Source organism: Ciona intestinalis, chromosome 3 (genome assembly GCF_000224145.3).
Source record: "Ciona intestinalis chromosome 3, KH, whole genome shotgun sequence".
Lineage (NCBI taxonomy): Eukaryota > Metazoa > Chordata > Ascidiacea > Phlebobranchia > Cionidae > Ciona > Ciona intestinalis.
Window position 1 is genome coordinate 501,590 of NC_020168.2, and position 26,158 is coordinate 527,747.

At 35.0% G+C, this 26,158-nt stretch overlaps 6 protein-coding genes and 1 long non-coding RNA gene across 7 annotated transcripts; 3 read left to right on the top strand and 4 right to left on the bottom strand.

Moving 5' to 3' along the window:
* Positions 1 to 486: 486 nt before the first annotated feature.
* Positions 487 to 4,064, bottom strand: LOC100187172 (isochorismatase domain-containing protein 2-like). The gene is made up of 6 exons (XM_002124251.5): positions 3,938 to 4,064; positions 2,575 to 2,670; positions 2,169 to 2,329; positions 1,685 to 1,759; positions 1,374 to 1,487; positions 487 to 947 (listed from the first exon to the last, which is right to left on the bottom strand). Exons 1-6 carry the CDS (start codon positions 4,029 to 4,031, stop codon positions 876 to 878), a joined length of 612 nt encoding a protein of 203 aa, XP_002124287.1. The 5' UTR covers positions 4,032 to 4,064; the 3' UTR covers positions 487 to 875.
* Positions 4,065 to 4,066: 2 nt separating this feature from the next.
* LOC100176945 (protein unc-13 homolog B-like) lies at positions 4,067 to 9,981 on the bottom strand. Its single transcript, XM_002124327.5, has one exon. The coding sequence runs from the start codon at positions 9,929 to 9,931 to the stop codon at positions 5,375 to 5,377; it is 4,557 nt and encodes a 1,518-aa protein (XP_002124363.1). The 5' UTR covers positions 9,932 to 9,981; the 3' UTR covers positions 4,067 to 5,374.
* A 1,326-nt stretch (positions 9,982 to 11,307) lies between these two features.
* On the top strand, positions 11,308 to 13,290 carry p53/p73-b (transcription factor protein). Its single transcript, NM_001078328.2, is given in 1 exon segment — positions 11,308 to 13,290. A coding segment is annotated over 1 exon segment (1,260 nt). The 5' UTR covers positions 11,308 to 11,331; the 3' UTR covers positions 12,592 to 13,290.
* An 861-nt stretch (positions 13,291 to 14,151) lies between these two features.
* LOC101242815 lies at positions 14,152 to 14,984 on the top strand. The gene is made up of 2 exons (XR_717164.3): positions 14,152 to 14,310; positions 14,579 to 14,984. It is a non-coding gene; the product is annotated as an uncharacterized LOC101242815 (long non-coding RNA).
* A 463-nt stretch (positions 14,985 to 15,447) lies between these two features.
* On the bottom strand, positions 15,448 to 18,196 carry LOC101242795 (protein C8orf37 homolog). The gene is made up of 6 exons (XM_004225828.4): positions 18,079 to 18,196; positions 17,489 to 17,570; positions 17,153 to 17,214; positions 17,024 to 17,089; positions 15,857 to 16,005; positions 15,448 to 15,800 (listed from the first exon to the last, which is right to left on the bottom strand). Exons 1-6 carry the CDS (start codon positions 18,177 to 18,179, stop codon positions 15,703 to 15,705), a joined length of 558 nt encoding a protein of 185 aa, XP_004225876.1. The 5' UTR covers positions 18,180 to 18,196; the 3' UTR covers positions 15,448 to 15,702.
* Positions 18,179 to 19,856, bottom strand: LOC100182308 (tRNA methyltransferase 10 homolog C). The gene has a single exon (XM_026833881.1). The coding sequence runs from the start codon at positions 19,813 to 19,815 to the stop codon at positions 18,346 to 18,348; it is 1,470 nt and encodes a 489-aa protein (XP_026689682.1). The 5' UTR covers positions 19,816 to 19,856; the 3' UTR covers positions 18,179 to 18,345.
* A 630-nt stretch (positions 19,857 to 20,486) lies between these two features.
* LOC100179977 (ribosome biogenesis regulatory protein homolog) lies at positions 20,487 to 24,977 on the top strand. The gene is made up of 13 exons (XM_002125546.4): positions 20,487 to 20,751; positions 21,140 to 21,212; positions 21,437 to 21,475; positions 21,550 to 21,588; positions 21,847 to 21,897; positions 21,958 to 22,008; positions 22,342 to 22,420; positions 22,724 to 22,884; positions 23,079 to 23,144; positions 23,554 to 23,595; positions 24,413 to 24,511; positions 24,580 to 24,614; positions 24,812 to 24,977. Exons 1-13 carry the CDS (start codon positions 20,597 to 20,599, stop codon positions 24,894 to 24,896), a joined length of 975 nt encoding a protein of 324 aa, XP_002125582.1. The 5' UTR covers positions 20,487 to 20,596; the 3' UTR covers positions 24,897 to 24,977.
* The last annotated feature ends 1,181 nt before the right edge of the window (positions 24,978 to 26,158 follow it).

Sequence of the window (26,158 nt, forward strand, 5' to 3'; positions counted from 1 at the left end):
AAACACGTGCGTCATTGACGGTGAGGTGGTTGCATGTATCTCTTGTACAGTTTTAATATGTGTTATGATGTCATAAACATTTATTATTTCGTTTAGTTCAAAACAACGTAAACGTGGCGATACATTAGTTTCACTAGGCACTGGAGGCAATGGTGTACTGCGGTATTTAAAGGGGTCCCCGACAATCTATGTATAAAGGTCTTAAATATATATATAAATAAACACCTACATACTATATAAATGTGGTGTTTCTGTAATATTCGGAAAGTTCTCTGATTTAGTGACGTAATGATTACGTAATCTGTTTCCGGTGGTCAGCCTGCTTCGCCGGTGTTTTCGCAAATTAATCACCACAGGATCGAGCAAGCGTATTAACGTCTTAATCAAATCGTAAAAATCCTGTTCTTTTTACGCAAAAAAAGTTACGATTTTGGAAATTTCTAAACTGATACTTTTATTACTCGAACTCACGAGCAGTCAATAACGTTACATGTCGACAGGATTTATTTGCGATACAATTAATCAGAACACAACCTTCTGAAGTTTAATTTATTAGCACCACTCCGCACAGATTTGGAAACCGTTCATTTTCACGGTACAAGATACCTGCATTCGTATATTGATTTATAGAAGTAATTGGAATCGAGCTCGTGAAACATTCATCATCCGTGAAAGTGACGTAGAACTACGAGTGTCCCTTATGGGCAACACAAGGAGAACGACTTGCCCACGTTACTCTCGTAACTATTAATAATACAACGCACTTTGGCAGCCATCGGGGCAGGCTGCATAGGTACAAAATTCAAATAGAGAAAACACAGAATTAAAGCTTGCACGCGATTATTCCAACGCTCAACGATCGTAAATTAACTCCATCAAAGCTTTGCTCCACCAAACGAATCAAGCAAACCGCTGTCAGGAGCAGACGTGGTGATTAACTTTTGTGCCTGTTAAGCAAATATTAATCTATTACTGTGGGGTAAGATGGGACACCTTTAGCACATAAAATTCAAATATCCTGGTCGTGTTTTCAACAATTAAAAACGGTTTATAACTTTTCGAATGTTTCTTGTTTTCTACCAAACAGGACAAGATAATAGAATGAAAAGTGTTCCATCTTTTCCCAACCTACTATATTGCTATGGGGGTAAGATGGATGTTCTTTGATTACTACCAAACGGGACAATAAAAGAGAACAGAAACATGAACCATCTTACCCCAACCTAATATAGACAAATGTTACAAATATTAAATTTTTAAAAATGTACAAAATTTAAGTGGTTTAAAAGGTTAAGATATAAACTTCAAAACTTTTGGGCAAAATTTACAAACACAAACAAAAAAAACATTTATTGTGAATATTGAAAAACTACTTCACGAAAGTTGGGATGTTTTGCGTCTCCTAAAAGTTGCAATAAAACCGTTTCAGAAGTTGTTATAAACGCACCCATCTGCCTCATTGTAGCGATGGCATACATACGATCAACCTGTTGATAAAACAAGATTATTGTCACCACAAACATTAATCTTGCAATACTGAGAAATAGGTTGTGGTTACTACAGGAGAACTGGAATAATCTGTTTAAACCGGATTTCAACTGGCGGTTACAGATGAATATGAACCACAATTAATAGCTACTCCTTATGTAGTAACAACTCATAACCATATAAAGCAAATTAATACCTGGGACCTTGAAGAAACAGCATCAGCAACAACATGGACCTCGTAATTTAAATCCAATAAATCAGTTGTGGTTCTCTGCAAAACAAAGTGTCAACAAGTTCTTTCTCTGGTACCTTATTACACGTGCAGGAACGGTAAATTTAATTTTGAAGTATAGCAGAAAAGTGCAATTACTTCTTGACATAGAGCGTAAATCAAACAGACAGCCATGTGACATGCAATTACGTGTCTTGAGTTTGATCGAACCAAAAGTAGAACTATCGATTACAACACACAACATATGCTTGGAAATGCACAGATACCATCAGTGTGTTAAATATTTATGTAAGTAGTAATAAGCAAGAAAAACAAAGCCCCAAAATGCTGCTTCTGCATAACTAAAGTATTTGGAGACACCAACATTGTAATGAAATTGGCCGACTCAAAACATAAGGTTAATTAAGTTCTAAATATACTAAAGTTTGCTGAAAAACTTCTTACCCACCAATATACAAGCTTGTGTTTCGATGCCGCATAAAATGACAGACTTGGTTTTATTGTTTTTTAATTCCTCTTCAACTTGTGGTAGCACCATTGAAAAACAAGTTTTCTCAAACTTTTTTGCATGGCTTACATCACCAAGTTCACCCACAGTTGGGCCCAGACCTAAAACAAATGGTGACATGAGTAAAAACATGTAATAAAAAAGGGCATTCATTTATGAAGGCTGAAGCCACTAGATAATGTAACATGAAAAACAAAATTTGCTCTATATTATGGCCGAATGACTATTCACAATAATACTACAACAAAACAAAAATAATGGCGAAAATTAGGAAGTAAATTAATTATACATGTAAGCAATATTTATTTATTTATGTGGTTGTTTAAATGCACAAATATATTTATACCTTTGGGATATTGCTCAGTTACAATTGTAGGAAGTTTCATGATTTTTGCCAGTTCGTTCATTCTTCTGGAACATTCCAAAATTTGAGGGAAATAAACTAAAAAAAATAAGTCCTGTGAATGAATACTAATATACCAATTCAAGTACTAATGAATTACCCCTTCTTATAAAATGAATGTATTAGCTACATACCACTACAAGAAAGAATAAATCATAATTCCATATGACTAATTATGTATGGAATATAATGGACATTATCAGATTACACAGATCTATAAATTGAGTATGACGTCAATATTATGACATCACAATAGCTGGTTTTATGTAATAAAGGAATCGGCCATCTAAGTATTAATTACAATTTCCACTAAAGTGGCGTGTCCGCGTGGATAACGTAAAAATATTTAGTCTGTTACGTCACTTAGGTTTGCGAGGTAAGTGGGCATAACAATGGGATAGAATAACGCAAGATATAAATAGATAGAAAAATACCAGACATTCACATTAGATATGACATAATCTAATATATGAACAGAACACAATACTATGGGGAAGAATCAAAAATATAACAGGATATTTGTAACCCGGGATAACACAGTGCAGTTTATTTTAGGTCATATTATGTTATTTATGAAATAAAATGGTGTTTCCGCATTGGTACCTAATTATGTAATATAGGCCTATATATTTATTTATACACACTACATTTATGGTTATTTCTGAGGGTATATTCAACAAAATATTCGTATATACAATATTTATATAACAAAGAGTGGCCACAGCTGGAGTACATATTAATTGTCTTACAGGTTACTCATTTCCCTGAGAATATAAATAGCTCCCTTGAACAAATAGAGTGCAATATACCATTACACAAGCCTACAATATAAATAGCATTTATGTGTGGTAACCATTGTGTGGGATCACACAGAAGGTTTTAATACACCCGCTGTTGTGTTTCAAAACGCACTTGAAAAACAAGTGGTAAGTTCGAATCTATGTTTGTTTTGGGCTGACGTGTAAGTAGAATGGAAAACACAAAGGATCATGAAAGCAAACTTGTGTGTGTTGCAACAATAGTCAAGTTATATGGTGGTTAAATACCATGGAAACTATAACCTGTTTTGAAATATAACATCTGCATAACATTACAGTTTTAAATTTAATGACACCTTTAACTTGGTAAGTGCTAAAACAATAAACATTGCAAATATATTTCATTTACTGAAGTAAATTGTTATTTGAACAAAATTCATCTGCTAATGATTATGTTTGTCCTAAAAATGGCCAAATAAAAATTTGTATGCCTATGACCAAATTAAAACATAACATATTTCGCTCAAAATAAAACTGTAAAAACTCACCAATACTGGGTCGAAACTTTTCTTGCATGTCGCACAGAAAAAGTGAAGTTGATTTCTGGGATAACCTGCCGAGGCTGCGTGCTGCCATTGCCATGTTTAACAGATACAAAGCCTAATGAACCTAATTCCTAATAATAAATTCACAGGACGTATTAAACATAAAATGATTCTGTTTTCATATTGAAGCATAATAGTTTAGGAATCTTTTTGAACCGAAAATATTGATAAAAGTAATACAGTGTGCATGCAAAAAAGACAAGGACGTAATTGTTGTTGTTGCTTATCTGGTTCTTAAAAAGCAAGCAAAAAATGCAACAGTGAATAAAATGCGTTAAAAGGCATAGAATGTGTTATAGGAAATAAATGTTAAACAAATTAAAATTAAGAGAGAATACTTGTTTTACATATAACGAGTTGTTCGTGTGCCAAAGAGTGAGATCGTAATAAATGCACAAATACATTGAAAGATATTTGCACTATATGTTATTGCAAACGATAGAGAGAAGTGGTATTAAAAACAATATTTAATGGAAATATCTTATTTTGAAAAGTAAAAGATTAATGAAACAGCAGGTGCTTGCTATTCAAGGAGGATATTTGCACAACGAAGATTGATTTCAGAAGAAAAAGTATAAGGTTTACATTCATATGAAATGCTAATATGATCACCATGTAATTTATCATCCACAATATTCATATAATAAACTTATAGAACTGCACAACTAGCATAAAATATTTGACATGCAAAATGTTACTGCCATGACACTTTTTATCAAATGAAGTTTTACAGCAGAGATAACTCAGCAACAAATTGATACTGTATAAAAATACTTTGTGATCAAAATTCGATAGAGAAATTTACAAGCTTTAAATACCTGCTGCTTAAAATACTAAAATTGCAGCAAAACTACATCGACAAAAACAAAACTGCTCAGAAAATGAAGGAAACATAAAACAAAGTACGGTACAGAAATATTCGGATTAAGGTTAACAAGTAATTTACACCAATTATTAAAGCAGGAGTAATAAATAGATAAAAACACATGTAAACAACTGTTTATTCCCATGGTTGGAATGTGTATACTGAACCAAATATAACTATGACTGAACAAAACGGAAGGGTAGAGATTTAAATATTGTTTATCCATAATCACAACAACACTGCTAAAATAAAACTACATGATACAACTTACAATAGGAAACTTGATAACGGAACCTATTCACATGAAAAACAAAAACACCATGTGTATAAAGATACTGTTTTAACCCAAAAACACTTTAAAATTAATACACCTGCATACAGGATTGCAACATTAATAAAGTGTAAGAAAATAATTAGTTCACTGAATTTTAACATTAAATTACATAATTGTGATGTGCGATTGCGACAATATGGAGAAGGCATATCATGGCACAGAATTAGGTAGTTCAATTAGATTAAGCTTCTTCCAGCGAGCGTGTGCTGGACTTAAGCTGAACAAATTCTTTAGCAATTTCATCACCAGCACGCTGAGACAGTATTCGTAAAACTGTCCAGCCCGTCTGGTTCAGGTGAATGTTTTTACCGAGTGAGCACCAACAGGCGCATGAACCTTGTTGAGATATGTTACGAAGCTGCATCACTGCAACTCCAATAACACGGTCGTCTCGTGCAAAGCAATAATCTTTTACACATAAGTGAAGCTCGTAAGCGGAGATTTTTTCCACGTTACCGATCGAGTAACTGAAAGATTCATTGTACTTTGGTGACCACGCATTGCTTCGACTTTTTGTTGAATACCTTCGTCGAACGTTGCTTAGATGAGGTCCTACAAGGTTAACATCTACAAATGGCCGGAACATTCCTGTTGTGTTCCATTTTAGGTTGCTTGCGGCCACAACCTTAATTGTAAGTTTGTTTTCCCCAGTGCCTGGATGTGTGTATATGTCTACTTGGATCGAAACTTCTCCTTGTGGGCTTTCTACGCTTGGTTCATCCTGTGTAGTTTGTGTTTCAATGAATGTTTTGATCAAAGAGTCCGTAGTTTGTGTATACAGTGACAGTGCATACTTCAATGATTGTAACTCTTCACTCTTCTCCAGGTAATTTTTACGCAACCCTTTTCCACCAGCATGAAAGTATTGCTTGATGGAGTCGAGTGAGGCGTCCAAAATGTAACATTGTCGGGGAGACAAGTTTCTGCTGACGTCTTCCCGTGCAAGGTCCCTGAATTTGGAGAACTGAGATATTTCCTTCGCTGCATTGCGTAGAAGTTGGGAACCGGTAATATCATTCAATGGCGGGAGAACAATAGAAGTTTCTAGACTCTTAACAACCAGCTTCCACAGCTCTTTCAGAACATGTTTCAGAACTGTTTTTTCACAGGTCTTGGCAAACATCTCCAAGCTTCCATTCAAAAGATCCATCAGTGGCCGCAATACGTTATCAGCCTCGTGTGCAATGTTATCACTTGATCTTTGTTGAATGCTAATATTGGCATTGCCTTTTATCTTACACAGCAAGTTTCCCATTGCTTTAATGCTGTTGTCAATCCTCTGTGTAAAACTTTGGCCAAATATTTCACTGAGTTCTCCAAGGCGAACGTTGAGTTTAACTTGCAAACTTTTTAAAATGTCGCTTGTGACAGAATCAAGTTGTTCACCTCCCATGTTTCTAAACAGATTTTCCAGCAACACCCTCAGCTGCTGTATGTTGTTCATAAGCACACATGCAGTGTCCTCTTTTGCACAAAGTTTTGGGAAATCTTTTGACACCATTTCAGCGTATGTGTCAAGTACCTTCTCAATGGTTTTCGCAAATTTAGTCATGAATTGATTTACGACCTGGGGATCAGGACACTCCAGTTTCTTTATAATATCGTAACTCTGGTTAAGTTGAGTGAAGATGTCAACAACAGAACACGAGAACAATGCATGTTCAGAACTTTGCTGGAAGCTGTCACGTCGATCACGTTCATATGCTCCACTGAGAAAATCCATCGACAATTTCTCATTCACATCAAGCCAGTCCATGGTAAAAGGTTCAAACCATTGTGAATACTCCGGCACGGCATCTTGGAACATATCAAGTGGGGCCACATACTCCTTATACAGCCATTTAACTTTGAACTGCAGATTCATGTAATCAGTGGTTTTACACAGCCTGTGTTGAGCATGCTCTAGCAACCCCTTCTCCAGATCTTCTGAAAACATTTTCCACATTTCACCTGCACACACTTGCCCCACATTGAACTCACTGGGAAATTGGTTAAGATAGTTGGTATAGATGTTTTTATCTTCCTCAATGACTGACACCATCAACGTAATAAGCTGAGTCCAAAAATCTAGGTCATCAATCCGAGGTCCTCCTTCCTCTGGACCCTCCTCAGTTTTATCAGTCTGAGAAATCTCTGAACAATTGCTGAAGACATAACCATATGTTGAGCGAATACATGCTTTGCAGCAATCTTTTACCACTTGGCCTGCACGTGGCGGACTCTGTAGTTCTTGTACTTTCATCCGGAAAAAGGTGATGCTAGTTAACAGATCGACAGTGGATTTGAGGTCAATGAGTTTTTCTGGCTTAGAAGCAGGGAAATGCTTTCTATACATTGATAGATCAATACGTAGAGAGTTGTGCAGCTGGTCAAGGAGCTTCACAAACCTCTCTGTGCCAAAGTTGGATGCAGCGAACCTGTTGCTTGCTGATATATGAGTGGTTGGTGAGGTGTGCGCATAGTAAGCGTTAATATTTGCCAGCAATGCACTCATGACAGCTGGGGCGCCGGAACTTTTGTACTTAGATGACAGGCATGAAAAATGAGTCATGGCCTGATATATTGATTCCACACCATACCGCATGGCAAACTCATCCACAATTTCCTGCTGCTGTCCATCAAAATAAACTTTCCACGATTCCTCTCCGTCCATTTTAGGAATCTTAACCATGTCATTATTCTGTTTGCAAGTATAATGGAAAAGGTTCTCATGTAGACAAGTGTACTGCAGGTGGTAAGGCGCTACTTTCTCTTCCCCCTTGATTTCCATATTTATGTGCAGACGAATTGCTCCAGACACAGCTGACTTGTCTGTTCTTTTTTCAAGATTATACCAAACATCCATCTCACCAGATAAAGTTCTCACCTCGATAATAGTTTGACCAAGGAAATCATCAGATTCTCTCTTAAACTGTTGCTTCAGGACTGACTTAATGTCGTCATCTTCGTCCCAAACCCGAACTTTAATGCGGTCCGTTGAATTATGACACTCAAAGTGAAAGTTTTCATTCCACAGGGGGTTAAGGTCTCCATAGATTGTTTTGGTTCTTTTCCTTGTCTTCCCAACCTGTACAGTGACATAAGGATCACTGGAGCCAGTTTTATCTTTTGCCTGTAAGCCCTGTGCACTGATTACAGTAATACTGAGCTTTGCTGACCATTTTGAGGTTCCATCCAACACACATTGCTTGGCCGACTCCATTAAAATATGATGGGAGTCGTAGTTCACATCAAATACAGACTTCATTAACTGGAAGAGTTGGGGACAACTATTCTCTCTCACTTTCATTCGATCTTTCATTGATGTGATTATGTGTTGAGTTTTATCTTCAGCACCGTGTTTGGAGCTCTTTTCTGCTGCACGATGAAGACAATCAGCATTCAGCAGATCTCTACATTTCTCATGGCACTTAACCCCACACTCAGAGCACCTTAACCCTTGTCTTGCAATCCCCCACAATAAACCTTCACACTCATAGCAATATGTGGGTGTGGAAGCAGACCAGATAGCAAATTTATGAGGTGTGGTACAAGAAATAGGGTATATCAATGCCTGTAAAGTCTTCTTGTAAACATGAAGTTTTAAATCTTCATCATTCAAAGATGCCCGTGACGTTACAAGAGCAGAAGTTATTCCAGTTTGTCTTTTTATCATTGCAATAGATAGATCACTGACCAAAGGTATTGATTTTTTCCTTGGTCGAATATCAGGCATGCTGTCAATGCTTGTATAAAAACTGCTGTTAGCTCCAATGTTCCACAACGATGCTTTCCTCGAACAGTGGAGTTCACCGAGCTGATCTTCACGTTCTCCATTTAAACCTATTCTTACACGATTAAATGCATGAATCCATTTAAACTTGGCAGAAGAAAATGACATATCACCAGCAGAATTGGCTAGATCATCAGGTATTTTGGGTGGGCTGTCTTCATAACTTTCATGTTTCAGCACCAAACCTACATCCTCTTGTCCGACTTGTCGGTCGGCTTCAGCATCTTCCTCACTTCCGTACCTCTGGCATCGGGAGTCAAAAGATTCAGTATCCGATCCATATTCACGAGAATAACTATCCGCTTCATCCGTTGTCAAACTTCCAGCTTTTGGTTTCTTTAAAGCTCTTGCTTCTCTATGTTGTGAAGATGAGGCGTTGGCGTGCTGCACTGTTTGGTACGAACCTACAACACTCACATCACTCCTGTAATCACTGTCGATTGAAATTGAACTTGTTGCATTGCTCTTATTCAATGTGCTGGAGAACGGATCCACCATCCAGGTGTCATCTTGATATTCATTGAACTCGTCAAGTTTTTGCTGCAGCATGACCACCTCGTTTTCAGAAAGTTCACACGGAAGTTCAAAACGTACGTCACATAAGACCTTGTGGTTAGTAGCATTCTTTACATCTGGCACAACTCCCTTGTCAGAATTCACATTGGTATAAAGTTGATACCACGCACCATCTCCTTCCTCATTACAGTGTGGTACGTGTGAAAGTGGTAACCAGGCTGTGCCCAGCAAAGTGTCCCAAAGAACTCCTTTGTTCCAGATCTCAATAGAAAGTCCCAGATCTACCCTGCTGATTTCGAACATGTAATCCTGCTCCCAAAGTGGATCACATCCTTTCACACATATTGTTGTGCTCTTAACGTTTTGTACTTTCAATGAGACATACGTGTTGAATTTGTCAGGGGCCCCATCAAGTTTCCCTTGTTTGACTTTAACACAAAGTAGAGACATCTTAATTCATTTTGGTATCAGATAAATAATTAAAAATTCTTAAAACCAAGTCATCTGAAATAAAGTAACTTGTGTGAATTACTTTATCCTAAAATTGTAAGCATTGGTTTACGGTTAACAGAAAAAAATTCTTTTGAAATAGTACTGGCTTAGGCTAAGTAAGATTGCAAAATATTAAGTTTATGATTCATCTTTGTTTTTGTGTAATAACAACAACAAACAGAAACACATGGCGGGTATAACATTATGTCCTTACAGTTCATAAGAAATAAGCAATATAAACATAAAACATTATAAATAAATACGGTACATACACATAGTGTAAAATTTTTCGTGATAGTATAAACTAGTCAAACAGTTATTGTTTAGGGTTTATTGGATAGCTAATAACGTTAAACATATAGGAGTAGCCGAGAATGATTTATTACTGGCATCTTTACATCTATTTATTTAACTCTGCAATGTACCTTATATGAATACCTGCTGCAACTACCTGAACATCACTGAATGAAGGTTTGTAGGTTTCTGAGTATTTATACAATATATTATACAACACACAAAATACGAGAACTCCCTTTGGCATCGCTTAGCGGACGACATAAAAAGATTACTAGCAATGACCAGCGAAATTTATTTGTCCCCAGAATAAAATTTCAAAAAAACAGCATAAAAACTAACCTTACACTGTATTTCCTAAGCTAAGGCAAAGGAGTGTGGATATTAGAGCTATAATATGCTCAGTTACAAAGTTTTGGGGTGTATTTATTGTTTTTCGTTAACCTCTACTATTACATGCAGTTTGTTGGTTTGTTGATCAAGCTGGCAAAAAAAAAAACAGAAAAAGGAACCAAGAGTTCGAGAGATGTTATGAGAAAAAGTTATGTAGCGTGGGTACTAGAGAGGAAGTTATGGTATTATGCGTTGCGATAGCAAAATATCGTAAAATAACCAAAATAGAGAAATATATCAGTTGTAAAAATTAGACACAGTATAAATATGACATATAACTAAATAGTGGTCAAGATAAGCAGTCAACTTAGGCTCTTTTATTTGATAATTTGGTTTGTTTACGGCCTAGTTTTCCCGCGAAAAATATCGGGTTTCCAAAACGTTTGGCATACGTTTTGTGCAAGAAGTGGATTCAATGAAAGCGCAAGGAGCAACCAGCACATTTTTAAAGAGACCCTATTTAAATGGCAATTTTGCTATTAAAGTTACTACGGCATAAATATAGAAATGAAAGTAATGATGAACTATCACGTTTATACAACTATAAATCATGAAATATGATACGAAATACAATGACGAAAATAAGCCTTTATAACAACCAATGTACTTTGGGCTTTCAATGTTTTTACTTTTTCCTTTATAGAGAAAGAGATTATCAGTAGGTTTATAACATGGCAGTTGCTGATACATCGGAACTAAACTTTCCTGATTCTCAAGAGTCATTTTCTGATTTTTGGATGAACACCTTATCTGAGAACAATGAATTACCGTCTTGGCAAACAGATTTAAATCAAGAATATGATCAATGTAAAGAAACTGTTGACGTACTTCAGTTGGACACTACCAAAGCAAATGATATTGAATTTCCAGTATCAGAGTTTCTAACATCCTCCCAGGCGTCCCAGCAATCCATTGGTGATTTATTTGCACAAAGCTTACCAAGTACTCAATGTGGTGGCAACTCTCAGGTGACAACAGTTTCTAAACATGAATATCCCGATTCTGGTTATGTAATGACCTTGCCAAACAACTCTGTGCTGGCAGAACTCCAAACTTCTAGTCTTCAAACCGAAGTTTCCCTTCTGCCCAACAACGAATATCCTGGCATTTATAACTTTGAAATAAACTTTGGCGAAAAGACTGAATCAGCACCAAAAAGTGCACCCTTTACTTATTCTTATAGTTTGCAAAAGTTGTTTGTCAAAATGAATGAAAATTGCCCAATCAAGTTCCGCTGCTCACCCCAGCCCCCAAGTGGTTGTGTCATTCGGGCAATACCTGTTTTTGAAAAACCAAACAATGTTACTGAGATTGTCACCCGTTGCTTTAACCATCGCAACGAATGTCGCACAGAGAGCAGTGACAGTAATACCCCAAACTCCCACCTTATTCGGGTAGAATCAAAAAGCAATAATATTCAGTACTGTTTAACACATGAAGGAAGAGAATGTGTGGTTGTTCCTTATGAGCCCCCACACTCAGGCTCAGAATACATGGCTCTGCTGTACAGGTTCATGTGCTTATCAAGCTGTAGGACTGAGACTGGTATAAACAGAAGACCACTTTTAACAATATTTAATCTCGAGAGTGAAACCGGTGAACTTCTTGGAAAGCGAGTTGTTAGCACAAGAATCTGTGCATGCCCTGGAAGGGACAGAACACAAGAAGAAGAGAAAAAAAACGTAACCTCCCAAAACAAAAGTCGAAAGCGTCTATGCAAATCTGCCACCAATTCCAAATCAATTCCAGTTGTTCAAAAGAATGAAGAAAACAAGGTTGATAATGATGATGATGGCGACGTGGTATACACATTAAACATACGTGGAAAGCGGAAATTTGAAAAAGTAAAAGAATACAAAGAAGCACTGGATTTATTGGACTATGTTCAACCAGATGTAAAGAAAGCGTGTTGCCAAAGAAATCAAATTTGATAATAAACCAAATATAATACTAAGTTGTTACTTCATACTTTAGAAGCATTTGAAATTGTTTTGGGGTTTTTACATAAATAGTTGTTAACTAAGCAATATGCATCTCACACCGATAATACTTCCACTAACTCAATGCGTTCTCTCAAATCATGACTTTTTATTTGTTGAGCTTTAATGTAACGCTGTTTTTTTACAACCATTTTAGAACTAATAACAAAAAGCATTCTCTTAATTTATAATTCATTCAAAATTATGTTAAAATTTAACTTTATGTGTTTGTGTAACAACATATTTGTCACAAATTGTCAGCATCTGTTGTTAAAAAAATTCACATGTTTGTTTTCATTTTTTGTTAATGTACTGCCATTATTTTTAATAGTTTACCATATTTCACAGTGAGAAATATTCAATATATTGGTACTAAGCGAAGGACCAATCGTATTTTAACTAAATAGTTCAGTATTTATCAAAATAGTAGATTGTAATTGGTTCTTTTAGATGCAAATCTAGGAATAATACAAACAGTGCCTTTGTATTACTGTATAAAATAATTGTGCCTTGCGTCGTGCTTTATCTCTCTATCTGTACATTGTTAATGCTTATCAATTAATATTGTTTTATTTGGTTTGGTGATCAACAATCTTTGTTAACCTTTTTTTTAAGTTTTATAATTTCGTTAATAAAAAAGCTGCAATTGGATTAGAATGCTATTTGATATCAAGTTAGTGCAGATAGCTGACATTTTTATACTTGTTAGATACAATATGTTTTTAAAAAGAACATTATTGTTAAATTCTAGGGTTGAAAAATTGAAATAATGTTTCTGATAGTTGGGGTAAATCCGATGAACTGTCGTAACAAGTCATAAAGCGAACTCTAACGAGTCATAATCTGGCGCGATGCGCGTGGAAAAGAACATTCGTGGTATAACGACTGTTGTTACCTCGCGACGATATTTTATTTATTTCCTGTTTCACCAATGAGCTCAGATTAACATCGCTGTCGCTCATTACCAGTTCACTACTACACACATGAGTTAGCATACGCCTACAGTTTAGGCAGGTTAAACTGCCACTCTGCAAAATATGTGAATGAGTAAAATATTAGAAATTTTAGGTTATTCACGATAATCAAAATATGCATGCCATTTTAAGTTTGTTTGCGACTGTTGGCAGGTTAAACTGCAACTCTGCAAAATATGTGAATGAGTAAAATATTAGAAAGTTTAGGTTATTCACGATAATCAAAATATGCATGCCATTTTAAGTTTGTTTGCGACTGTTTTTAAGAAACATAGTCGTGTTACGCAAAGTCCGTACTCCGTACTCCGTACTCGGTACTCCGTAATCTGGTATTGCGCGCCAGCGGTCTCGCAAGAAACTCTTTCTGGTTTCAGCAGATAATTTTCATATGGGGTATTTTTCGACTTTAGAAAAGTCTATAAGAATAAAAAGTATTCGTTGGATTTTGCCTACATTTTGTTTTATTCTGTTAACAGCTAGAATACACATGTTCAACTTCGAGTAGAAACAGACAAGAAAAAATAATATTCCCAAAAAAACTATATTTTTTACGATATCTCTGTGTTCAATTAAGGGGAACGCTTGATTGAATAAAGCAAGAAAAAGGTCACGTCGGCGACTTTACTTTGGGAAGACTTGCTTGAACGTTTCAAAACAGTTTGTTTAATCTGTTGAAAGGTTTTACTAAGGAACAAATGTAAGTAAAAACTGGCATGCATCTTTTTATTTATTATAACAAAACACTTGGCGTAATTTTAATAATATGTAACACAATGTTTCCATGTATAACAATAACATTTTGGCATTTAATTGCTTCTTGGGTGTTATGAAGACTCAATTTGCTGTTATTCCTATCTTTTGTTAACTTACTATGACCTTTTTAAACAAAGGGATAAATTATATTAGTTGTTTATGTAAAGATTTGTTCGAGCTTGTTGAATTTTAACCTAACTTTCGTTTACCAGATGATTGGCCGACTTTCCACAGTAGTTGTAAGACGAGGTTTTTCTCAATCAGCCGTCAGAGCTGGGGGCCATGGACCACCCACAGCACAAGACATGCTACCTTTCAATCCGTTCCAAAACAAATGGAAATTGATGGTAAAGATGGGATTTTTTATCGGAAGTGGATTCTTTTTGCCATTCTACACCGTGTACAGCAATTTGAAGAACCAAGCCGAGTCTACTTAACTTTTAATGTGCTATGTATCAATTTTGAATGTTTTCAAGAAATCTAAATTTTGTTCCACAGTTCTGTTTGAATAAAAATGGTTTAATTAAAAATGAATTATGTGAATAGCAATAGAAGAAAGATTCCGGGTGTTGGGGCCAAACATATTTTCTGCACAATAAAAATGTTCCTACAAAAATATTTTATTTGCAAAGGTACAAATTACTAAAATGGTATGGGAATATAAATTGTTATGATGCTAGTAGCAATTTTGACAGTCTGTACCTAACACAAGCTATATATCTTCATTTGCCAGAATTGTAGTAGTGAAGTAGCTCCGGGTAATACTCATATTGAATTTACAGTCTGTGATAAGACGTCCCACTTACAGTATATTTGTTTGGAGCATTTTAAAAATTAACATGCAAAATGTGTACAATCCCTGGTAAAGTAAGAAAATTCTATTTTTATCATGATTTGATCTGTTTCATTGATTGACCTGTGTGGGAAAAATCATTCCAAACATAACCAAAAGTTTGTAAAAAATCAGGCACCTTCTCTCGCAGAACAGAAATTTACCCCGTCCTGCTTACTACGCTGACTTAAACTATTCAATGAAAACCTCCTGAATAAACTAAACTGCGATAAAAAAACATACAAAAATCTTTGTTTAAACAAAATAGCATTTACAATTTGCACATGTCTGTAAAAAAGATGAACAGTCTACAAGAATATATATGTATAATATGAAATAAAGTACAGTGATACTAGATCATAAACCAAACTGTTCTGTTAATACAGTTCGCTTAAAAATTACACCAAGAACATAAGCACAGCACCAATGCACAACTGTTACAGAACTGCAGTGATTATATAAAACCAGTGATAAGCTATAAATATAAAATCGCATGAAAACTCTTCAATGCTTGCCACAAACCCATTTTAACTTGCAATCTATTAAAGATACCAATTCAGTGGCAGTTTTCCAAGAGCACTGACAAGCATAGGCCCTGCTACCTAAAAAGATAAATAATTATATTAGCAGGCTGCATGCACCCAAAGATACTACCTACCAGCTTTGTATATTAACTTGGTTGCAACTTTGTCAAAATCTGGCATATTATTACGTAGAAACAAGTAGTCAACACTGTTGTTCCATTTATAATCAATATATTGTTCGACGTGGAAATCACATCCAGTACAACGCAAGTAATCACAGCACCTAAGGAATAAAATATATTTAATAAACTCTATGCTCACACCAACGCACAATTATGAAATACTTATACTTTACAACAGTATTAAATTCAGCATCAGCGCTCTAAGACCCTGTTTTATCCTCACACAGAAAGTTGTTATAACACAGGTGCACTATGGCATGCACCTCTGTAACCATGTAGGTGGTTGTATTCTTTCGTTTTTTCTGCATGGCTTACGATTTGGACAACCCATTAATGATGATAATTGTCTTGGCAAATGCTGCCACCACACACTATGGTGGCCAAGAAAAAGTATCATTTATAGATGTAGCACTTAAAGCAGTGGTTCCCAAACTGTGGTACGCGAAGGTCTCCCAGGTGGTACCCAAGCAACTTATTAGGTTTACACCAAACAATCGCGAGGCGTTGCTTTACGCATGTACGAAGTATTCTTTGCAAACATCTCTATACTTTAATTCTGCACAACCTGAAAATGTATTTTAAGCACCTGCAGGCTAAATAATCAAGGGGACAATCGATATTATGAAGCAAATAACAGCCGTGTGAATTGTTATTATGTCTTCAATTGCCAGGTCAAACAATCGCTATTATGATGCAATAAAACCACGTGTGAATTCCTACTATCACGTAACAAATATGCTGCTTGGTTGAGGAAAACATCGTAAATATACAGCAGTGCTACTTCTGGAACATATTAAGATTGTTTGTTACCGCTTGTTGCCCTGTTTAATAGGCAAATTACATTTACTTTACACGTAACTATGAGAAAGGCAGTGCTAAGTTTGTGTTGTGTAAATTATCAAGCGATCCAACTTTTTGGCCTGGAGGCTGGAGCCTTTAGTAATTAGTAATGTAGGTGGTACGAGAACACTACATAAACCCAAAAATGGTCTGCGAGTTAATAAAGTTTGGGAACCACTGACTTAAAGCATTAAATGAAGGACTATAAACCTCAACCAAGCCATAATTTATATAGTATATGAGTAATTTGACTATATGCATTACTATTTGATGACTAACCTCTTAACAGACAAGCTACAATGTCCAGAGTTTGTTTTGCTTCCTCCAATATACAAGGTTGAACATCTGCAAAAAATTAATGCTAAAACTACTAAGCAAAAATGAATTCATTTAAAAGAAATATTCTACTTTTTTGTTCTTGCTTTACTGGAGTGCGAATCAGATATTCTTGTTGTTGTTCTTGAAGATTGCTGTGTAAAATAAATGGTGTTAGTGAGCATTATTTAAAACATGCATTATTTAGAACAACAAACAAACACATTTTTTGTTTTTTCTTAATCTTTGTATGGCAGGGCAACAATAGTATTTATAAAACAGGTGTTTTGTTTTACACACCTTGTTTTTTCTCATATAGGTTACCATATAGGCAGCTATGCATGTAATTGTTTCTTGAGATTTTTTATAATATTTATAAAAATTGATTAATTTTGCGTGAATTACAAAATAAGATTTTCCTTAATAAACCTTGACAGTTCTTGTATATGTGGTTGGTTTAACACAATCATCTAGTCCTAATATTGCATCAATATCATCTTCCAAAGAGGACCTGAAGACATTATAATGTAAAAATAAATGGGTATATTGCCATTGACAGAGACATAATACAGATGTATACAATACAAATACAACTTTTTTTTGCAAAAATAAATAGATATTGGAAGACATACTTACAGATGTATACAATACAAAGATTGGAAAATAATGAATTAAACTTGTATGTCCCCCTGTGGCAGACAAGGACAGTTGATTTGCGGGTGATCTTTTTAATTTGGACAACCTATTAGTGACTACTGGGTAGAGCAATGTGTGTTAGTGTTAAAACTAAGAGAATCGGCCAACTCTGTCCCTGAGTCTTCCTATAGGACTCTGCCCACATAAAATAGATTACTGATACATCCTAAACCAAAGCATGAGGGGAGTATAAACATGTGTTTATTAAAATATAATATATATATATATTATCATCAGTGATCGCTATAGGAATGCACAATACCAATAAACTAAACTGCAATTCTGTTTAAATATAACGGGCATTTTATAAAAAAACTGTTTACCTCGTTTTTTCTTTCTTTGCATTGGATGTACTTTTTTTTTTCTGTGAATTTAATTGCAATGTTTTTTCAGCTTCATCTAAAAGGTCATCTATGTCATCCATTTCCTTGAATGCAAGAAATAAAATTACTTATAAAATCCTTAATTTGCTTTAAATTTAACAGCTTATGCAACAAATCAGTTCATGTTAAAAGTAGAATGAAAATATTTACGAAATTTCTTTGAATTTGTAAAAACGAAAAAAAAACTTTTACGAAAGATTTAAAGATTTACGAAAATTTTGAAGCAAACCCAGATTGACCAAAATAGGGTTTTGTTTTATACACTTTGGTAAATTTATTGTTTCTCTCTTTTTCTTCCAACTTTCTCTTTCCAGATTCGAAATCAAGAATAATTTTTTCGTCGTAATCTACAGCCCATTTTCCAAGCTCAGTAAGACCACGGTGAAACCGGTTTGAGAGTGCACTGAAAGCTTTTACCCAATCATTATCTGTATCTCTTAAAGTTACCAGTATGTTAAACACATCTGTGAGGCAAAGATTTTTCCTAGCTCCAATTCCCCCCCATTTCAAATACAACTCTAAAGGAAACCGTTCACATTTTATTTTCTCGGAATGTGCTTTTGTCTTTGTCAACCCAGCCTGGGGAATTTTGTCCACAAGCCCGGCCCAAATGTAAACTTTATCATGTTGAAACTCAGTCATGTATTCAGAAGCATCTGGAGTCAAATATATGAGACTTTCCGGGTTTATCAAAGGCTGCATGTCAAGGTAAGATTTTTCAGTAACATTGAGATAAGCTGAGTTATCGTTATTTCTGAAGAAATCTGTTTTACTCCACGCACTTAACTCGTTGTCTTTCCTATGATTTGCCATAATAACATTAAATGGGTGACATAAACGACGATTATCAGCAATTACTTTCGATAGTTGCTTGTACATATCACCCACGTTTGAGTAGGTCTCAAAATCCATGTCAACAATCATTGGTTGTCCATGCTGCTGGGCTGTTATTAAACGTCTTTTATTAAAACGCATCATAAGACTTGGTGAATAAAATGTCAGAAGTGTGTTTTTTGGTGAGGTGTGTTTTACCTTAACTGTATCCTCACTCTGGTTTTTCTGTTCTGATTTATTAAAAACCTTCAATCGACTGTGCGACCAGTGTTTCATTAATTTTTTTATGGCGTTAAGAAAGTTTTTAGATTCATTTAAAGATTTTACACAAATTTTTAGATCATCTTTACAATTATCATAATCCTGTTTCGTTGGAAAGTCAAATCTTCCAGGTATAACCAGTTGCAGGGCATACTGATACGCCAATTTTAATTCCAGGTCATCTGGTGTATGGCTATCTTCTTTATCCAACCACAATGAACTTATATCTTTGTTATACATCTTTACCAGTTCCCCATTCAACTCTTGTTGGTCTGCAATACTTGAAATACCACTAAAATGAAATGAGCCATCCAACTGTTTGTTTGGTTTATTCAAATGCTTTGCAAGCTCCTTAATATAACTGGACTCTTTTACTCGCTCTGGTTTCATCAATTCTCTTGCCTTTTCTTCAAAATCCATGTATGACTCTGGTTCACCAGCGAACTTATTGTCGATTGGCTCAGCTTGTAAGCCATTTTCATTCTCAAATAAATCTGCTGGTAGTTTGATAGCAGTTCGGTTAACAGATGTCCGTGGTAATACGCGCTGAAGAAACGCTCGTGAAACAAGTTTAGCAAGCATAGTCAATAATTAAGCATGACCACTGTTACACAAAACAAAGATAGTATTAGTTTTATTAACATTTTATATATAAATATACTTAAGATTCAAGGTTTTTGGGTGTTATTATATAAATGCATTGGTTTAAATGTTAACACTGTGTTCTTTAATTTATTTTTCATTCATTAAATAAACACATTACTATATCTGAAAATGGAATAGTTATAAAATACCCAATAATGATATGGTCCCTATCACAACAATATAGAATAGACAACATTTCATAAATTCATCAAGTCCTGCATACACTATCTTAATCTGACAAGATGTTATGTAGTTTAGTGTTCTAATTCTAAGTTCTGGGTAATATTATTTAAGAGATATAACAAACAAAATTACTACAGGTACATTGAAACAATAATCTATTCGACCCAAAGTAAAAATTAAAGCGCAGCTAATGTCTAACGTTTGGCGCCTGAAATTAAATGGGCCCAGTCACAAAAATAATAGTGTTTTACACTATATAGCAAACAATTACATATTTAAAAAAATAAAATCTGTTTTCGTGGGTTTTATACGTTTAGATAAAAAACTTAAATAGCATTTGATTATTTTAACTGCTTACATTGCCGTCTCATCTATTAGGAGCAAAAATGGCGATGCATTTTTACCTTACTTTTATTAAAATTACTTGGGTAAATACATTTCACGTGTTTTCGTCCTGCGTGCGGGTTTTGTTTACAACTTTTAAAACCTATACCTAGCGTTGCATTAGCTGTTAGAGATCAAAATATCAAGTAAAATGGTCGTGCGAGCGGAGGCGTTGTTGCAGAAAATACAAAAAGAAGAGGAAGAAAAGCTTTTGTCGATTCAGGTTCCGAAAACCATCGACGTTGCGATTGACGCAGGAAATCTTCTTGCGTGCGATTCAAATCCTATTGACACAAAACAACTCCGGTATTTTTTTATTTTAATGTTCGAATATTTACTTGACATACTGTTAGACGTTTATGTACCGACAAAGTTGTATATATAGTACGGTGGGGCAAGATGGGACACGTTTCATTCTATTTTCTCGTCCCATTTGGTGGTAAACAAAGATCATTCAAAGAATTATAAAACTGTATGCTCCTGCGTTCTAATAAACCGTTTTTAATTGTTTAAAACACGGCCAGGATATTTGGATATTATGTGCTAAAGGTCTCCAATCTTACCCAACAGTGTATATATGTGGTAACTGAATAGCAGGCACAAGGTATATGAAACAAAACTCCAGTGTTATAAGGAATATCGTTCTTCCACTACCCTCGAATAATTTAATTACAGTTCATTCATTCTTGCACAGATCTGACAAAGAAAATTACCTAAAGAATCTCGCAAGGGAAGGAACACAATTGCTATTTAACGAAATATGGAAGGTATAAATGGTGTGATTACTGATTGGAAAACTTAAGCCGTTGACCAGTAAAAGTTTTGGTCTCAAAATTCTCCTTATGTCTCACTAATAACTACTGCACCATATTAATTAAATGGCCTAAAGAATATTTTAGAGACAAATATTTTTACTGGTGATCAGCTAAAGGATAACCCATTCATATGGTTATAATAGATAAAAAATAATTCATTCTTTTTTTACACGTAGTTACCAATTGAAAGAGTTCAAGATGCTGTAATAGCAAAGGTAAATAAACATTTGCCTAAAATGGGTCTGTATATTTCATGACATTTGTTTTAAAATTGTATTTACTGTTACAGGTGCCTGCGCCTACTACAGTGATACCCAGAGAAAAACCAGTAAGTTTCTACTTTATATTTTAAAGGCTATATTGTTCTATTGTACATGGGACCTACATCGTGGCACCCCATGGGACCTACATCGTGGCACCCCATGGGACCTACATCGTGGCACCCCATGGGACCTGAGATTTAGCTTATTACTCCCATTCTTAAGCCCAAGGTGGAACAACCAATTTAATACCAGTTTACCATCGGGTTGACAATCAAAAGGATTATATAACCACGTCTTTGAAATCAAATTACTTTTATTTACAGATTCCTAAAGCAAAGCCACCAACTAAATGGGAAGAATATGCAAAACTGAAGGTTTGAAATTCCTGAAGGATTTAAATGTTCGTTTTTTAACCTATTTTTATTTTGTTTCAGGGAATCAGAAAGTTAAAGAAAGGAAGAATGGTTTGGGATGATGAATCAAAAGTATGTGTAATGTTATTTCTATAACCATAGCCTCCATACCTTGGGTGGCAGGGTTAGAAGGCCTACACTACAGGCCTACTCATGTACAGTGTCTATGATGGTTTTATTTCTATATAGATAGTGGCATAACAGTATACCTGGGGTAGCAGGGTTAGCAAGATGTTTTACACCGGATTATTCAGTCAACTTTTAAACCAATAAGTTTGATTTTTTCCTGCAAGTGCGTGTCTAACTATTCCTGCCCCTCTCCCCCCCCCCCCCCGGTATTTTTAAATGTTTAGCGCTTATATTTACAACAACTTATAATATGATATTTGTTTTATTTTATTGTAGTCCTGGAAACCAAGATGGGGTTACAAACGAGCGAATGATGATACAAAAGAATGGGTGTTAGAAGTGCCAGCTAATGCAGGTGGGTTATTAGAATGACTTTTAAACACAAACGGAAAAAAGCAAAATGCTTGGGTGCACAAAACATTTTATCATCTGTTTTAACACAAACATTATAACTCATATTTTTATTTATTGATATCCTTTGGTTAGCCAGTTAGCCTTTCCATTACAGCCTCATTTTAAATTCGGATTTTATTGAAGATTGTTTTAGCTTTAGATTAAAATTTTAAAATGCAATAAAGACATTATATGCTGTATATGAGCTGAAATAAATGTTTTTTTATGTTTGGTAAGACAACTTAACATTTTAAACTTTCTACAGATCCCAATGAAGATCAGTTTGAAAAGAAATTAAAAGAAAAGAAGGAAAGAGTGGCAAAGAATGAGCTGCAGAGATTACGTAATGTTGCTCGGAGAACTGGAAAGAAAGTTCCAGGTGTTGGAAGGACTGCTGTTGGACAAGAGAAACAATCTAAATTAGAAGTAATAATATATTATTTTTTAAGAGTATTTTCTTTTTTTTTCGGATTCTTCTGTTTATTGAAAAAATTTGCTGAGATAGTTTCAGAAACATGATTATAATTTTAATTTGTGTCCGTTGTAAAGGTACATAAACATATATTTTATTTTATTTGGAATGAGCAGTATTTGTTTTTCTTACAATGCTTCACTTACAGCTTGAAGCTGCTTTCCATGTTTCAAAACAAGCAACTGCATCTCTCGGTCGGTTTCAAGAAACTTTGGTTTGTTATTGTTAATATTAATGAATTGTTACCCAATATACATTAAAACATGAAACAATTTATCACCCACAAGTCATGGTAACTAGTAAGCGAGCACGAAGTGTGTAAAAAGGAACACTCATGTTATAATAACTGTTTTTTCTCCGACACGTAATAATAATGGAAAATAAGTTTTCATTCATTTATTCCAAATACTTGATTACTTAAAACAAACTAAGAATGTGATGTGTACAAACAAAACCCCTTTTTTAAACAAAGTATATTCTTCTGATAAAAGCATTATATTAGTTTAATATTAATTGAAATGCAGTTCTGTCTACATGAGGAATTTAAATAGACCCTCAAGCTTGATTGCCAATCCATCGTTATAATTTTAAATTCCTTATTCCTTACACTAAAATATTTTTAGAAAGGAGAAAAAAATGTTAAGAAACGTGGCCAGAAGCGAAAGGTAAGTACTTTCTATTTAGAGTTATTGGTTAAGGGTAAATGTGGTTGGCGCTTATTTTTATTGGTGCATGAAATTGAAAATTCAACTGGACACAACTTACTAGTGGGTTATTATTTACTGTATTGTTGCTGTTTATCTAGCAGTTTAGACACTAGGATAGTCTGTATGTTGCAACATGACACCTAGAAACATATTTTACTTTTGTATTGTTGCTTGTTATTCATCATACTATATAGTCTGTTTTTTTTTGATAAATACTAACCAACTTAAAGTGAGCAGTACGACCTACCTTGGTATTGACAGCTTAACAATATTTGTAAATTTAAATTACTGTTAACCAAGTAATCGGAAACCTAACAAATTACCTAATATTTACTGTGATAATAAGTTTAACACGCATTATGTACATGCATAAGCGTTGCTTAGAAAACAATACAATAAACTATATATATTAGGGTGGGGGAAGATAAAACACCTTTTGCAGATAATATTCATACATCTTAATCGAGTTTTAAACAATTAACAAAATGATGGTGAGAATACGGTTTACGATTCTTTAAATGATCTTTGTTTACTACCAAATGGGATAAGAAAATAGAGTGATAAGGTGTTTATTTTCCCCCACTCTACTATATGAACAATGACGCTTAAAAAACGTATATAAAAAACGAAAAATCTTGCGTTTTATTAAACCATCGTATAGGGGTGCATTATTCTCGTTTTATGCGTTTCAGCATCTACTTATTGAATTATTCTTTTTCTTTATTTGCTTTTGATTTATTTTAGTTTCTGTAGATTAGTTTTGTTTCATTTTTAGTTTGAAGCTGTTACTCAGAAGTGCAACACGGAAAAAGAGAAACAGTTGAGTATACTGAACCAAATGTACAAAAAGTCCCCACAGTTGAATCTCACCAAGGTAAGACTTGATCACATACCCTCTACATTACCATTAAAACCTCTAAACCCAACCACGCTTCCACGCAGGCCGTGAACAAAGAGATTCAGGACGGACAAGTAAAGTAAGTGATTGAAATATTCACATAGTAGTGTGGGGTACGTTGGGACACTGTGGGGTAAGGTGGAACACATTTTCGTAATATTTTCTCGTCTAATTTAGTAGTAAACAAAGAACATTGAAATATTTTTTAACCATGTCCTTAAGACTGCGCCTACGATAGTGTTAAATGTGCAAACTTTATTGGATTTCGTTTCCCAGGAATCCGAAAGCGGGTAAAAGAAAAAACACGAAACCAGCCAAGTCAAAAGCTGGTGGAAAACGTCCAACGCGGGGCAAACGTTGATCGATGTTTAATTTGTTTGTAACAATTTTTCTTTCCGGTTAAGATGCTGTCATAAACGAAATACAAACAGTAAACACGCAATTGTGTATATGTTTTTTGCTTGTAACATAAATATTGTACCAGATTAAAATATTACAGGGATGACGTGGCATGCCGTTTTCATTACGTTTTCGGTTTTTATAAGCCAATCTAACATTGCTTCAGAAACTTCTACTAACGGTTTTACGGGTTTACACACACAATCGATTTTACAGATCGAAAAACTCTCAATTTCGCGAACATGAATGATTTTATGTATTTATTAATATATCAAGTAAACTCAAATACTTTACACTGAACACGTATGATAGGGTGGGCACATAAATAAGATGCATAGCTGGATAAAGTCATTCCGATTAGAAAGCAGTAAATACAGTGTAATAATGCAGCCTATTTGTATTTCTTTTCTTGTGCAGACGAAGCATTTTCACTTGTAGTTGTTACTTTATCCGATTCGGTGTCTTTCTTTGTCGATTCAGTACCATTCTCTTCTTCGGTTTCTGATTTTTCTTCGGTTTCTGTTTTTTCTTTGGTTTCTGATTTATCTTTGATTTCCGATTTTTCTGACGACTTTTTACCATTTTTATTCTCCGCCATGACCACCAATGTTTTCTCCAAGTTGTCTACTGCATTAGAAACCATAGCGCCAGAACCAGGAGCAACGATGTTCACAGCAGTGACGCTTGCCATTACAGTCAAATCCTTCAGTTTCCCCGTCGTAATAACACCTCCCAACAGCTTGCGATCTCTCCAGCTCTCTTGTTCTTCGCCAACCGTAAATTGCTTCACAACTTTTGCCGCCTTTCCAGTTTTCTTCACACCAGTTTTAAGTTTATCCCCAATGTTTGCCACGGACTCTCCGTCAGGTGTAGGCACGACTTCCGTCACCTTCTTAACCGCTTTAAGAGGAGAAGTAAATATCTTTTTAGAAATCTTCAAAGGACTCTGTTTTGCAACTTTCACATTTTCCTCAACAGCAATGCTTGTTGTTGCAAGTTCCGCTTCAATGGCATTCAATCCATTTGTTTCTGTTGATTCTGAAACCTTACTCGTTTCTTCACTTTGTCGGTTAGAAATAACTTGAACGTCTTGGATTTCGGGCATAGTAATGTTATAGCGTAATATCTTTTCTATACTGTTGCCTATGCTTGGGTACTTGCTTAGAATTTAAATCTACCGTGTTTGATGCTTGCTTTATATTGTTAAACCGCTGGACGGTATTT

What these genes read in the sequence shown, in the direction of transcription:
- LOC100182308 (XM_026833881.1), bottom strand. Translation starts at nt 19,815, where the DNA reads ATGCTTGCTAAACTTGTTTCACGAGCGTTTCTTCAGCGCGTATTACCA.
- LOC101242795 (XM_004225828.4), bottom strand. Translation starts at nt 18,179, where the DNA reads ATGGATGACATAGATGACCTTTTAGATGAAGCTGAAAAAACATTGCAA. An exon ending in CATATACAAGAACTGTCAAG is followed by an intron (nt 17,215 to 17,488) that starts GTTTATTAAGGA and finishes TATTTTACACAG; the next exon opens with CAATCTTCAAGAACAACAAC. An exon ending in CAAGTTAATATACAAAGCTG is followed by an intron (nt 15,801 to 15,856) that starts GTAGGTAGTATC and finishes TTATCTTTTTAG; the next exon opens with GTAGCAGGGCCTATGCTTGT.
- LOC100187172 (XM_002124251.5), bottom strand. Translation starts at nt 4,031, where the DNA reads ATGGCAATGGCAGCACGCAGCCTCGGCAGGTTATCCCAGAAATCAACT. An exon ending in AAAGTTTCGACCCAGTATTG is followed by an intron (nt 2,671 to 3,937) that starts GTGAGTTTTTAC and finishes TATTTTTTTTAG; the next exon opens with TTTATTTCCCTCAAATTTTG. An exon ending in AACTGAGCAATATCCCAAAG is followed by an intron (nt 2,330 to 2,574) that starts GTATAAATATAT and finishes CATTTGTTTTAG; the next exon opens with GTCTGGGCCCAACTGTGGGT.
- LOC100179977 (XM_002125546.4), top strand. Translation starts at nt 20,597, where the DNA reads ATGGTCGTGCGAGCGGAGGCGTTGTTGCAGAAAATACAAAAAGAAGAG. An exon ending in TTTGGGATGATGAATCAAAA is followed by an intron (nt 22,009 to 22,341) that starts GTATGTGTAATG and finishes ATTTTATTGTAG; the next exon opens with TCCTGGAAACCAAGATGGGG. An exon ending in AACGTGGCCAGAAGCGAAAG is followed by an intron (nt 23,596 to 24,412) that starts GTAAGTACTTTC and finishes TTTCATTTTTAG; the next exon opens with TTTGAAGCTGTTACTCAGAA.
- LOC100176945 (XM_002124327.5), bottom strand. Translation starts at nt 9,931, where the DNA reads ATGTCTCTACTTTGTGTTAAAGTCAAACAAGGGAAACTTGATGGGGCC.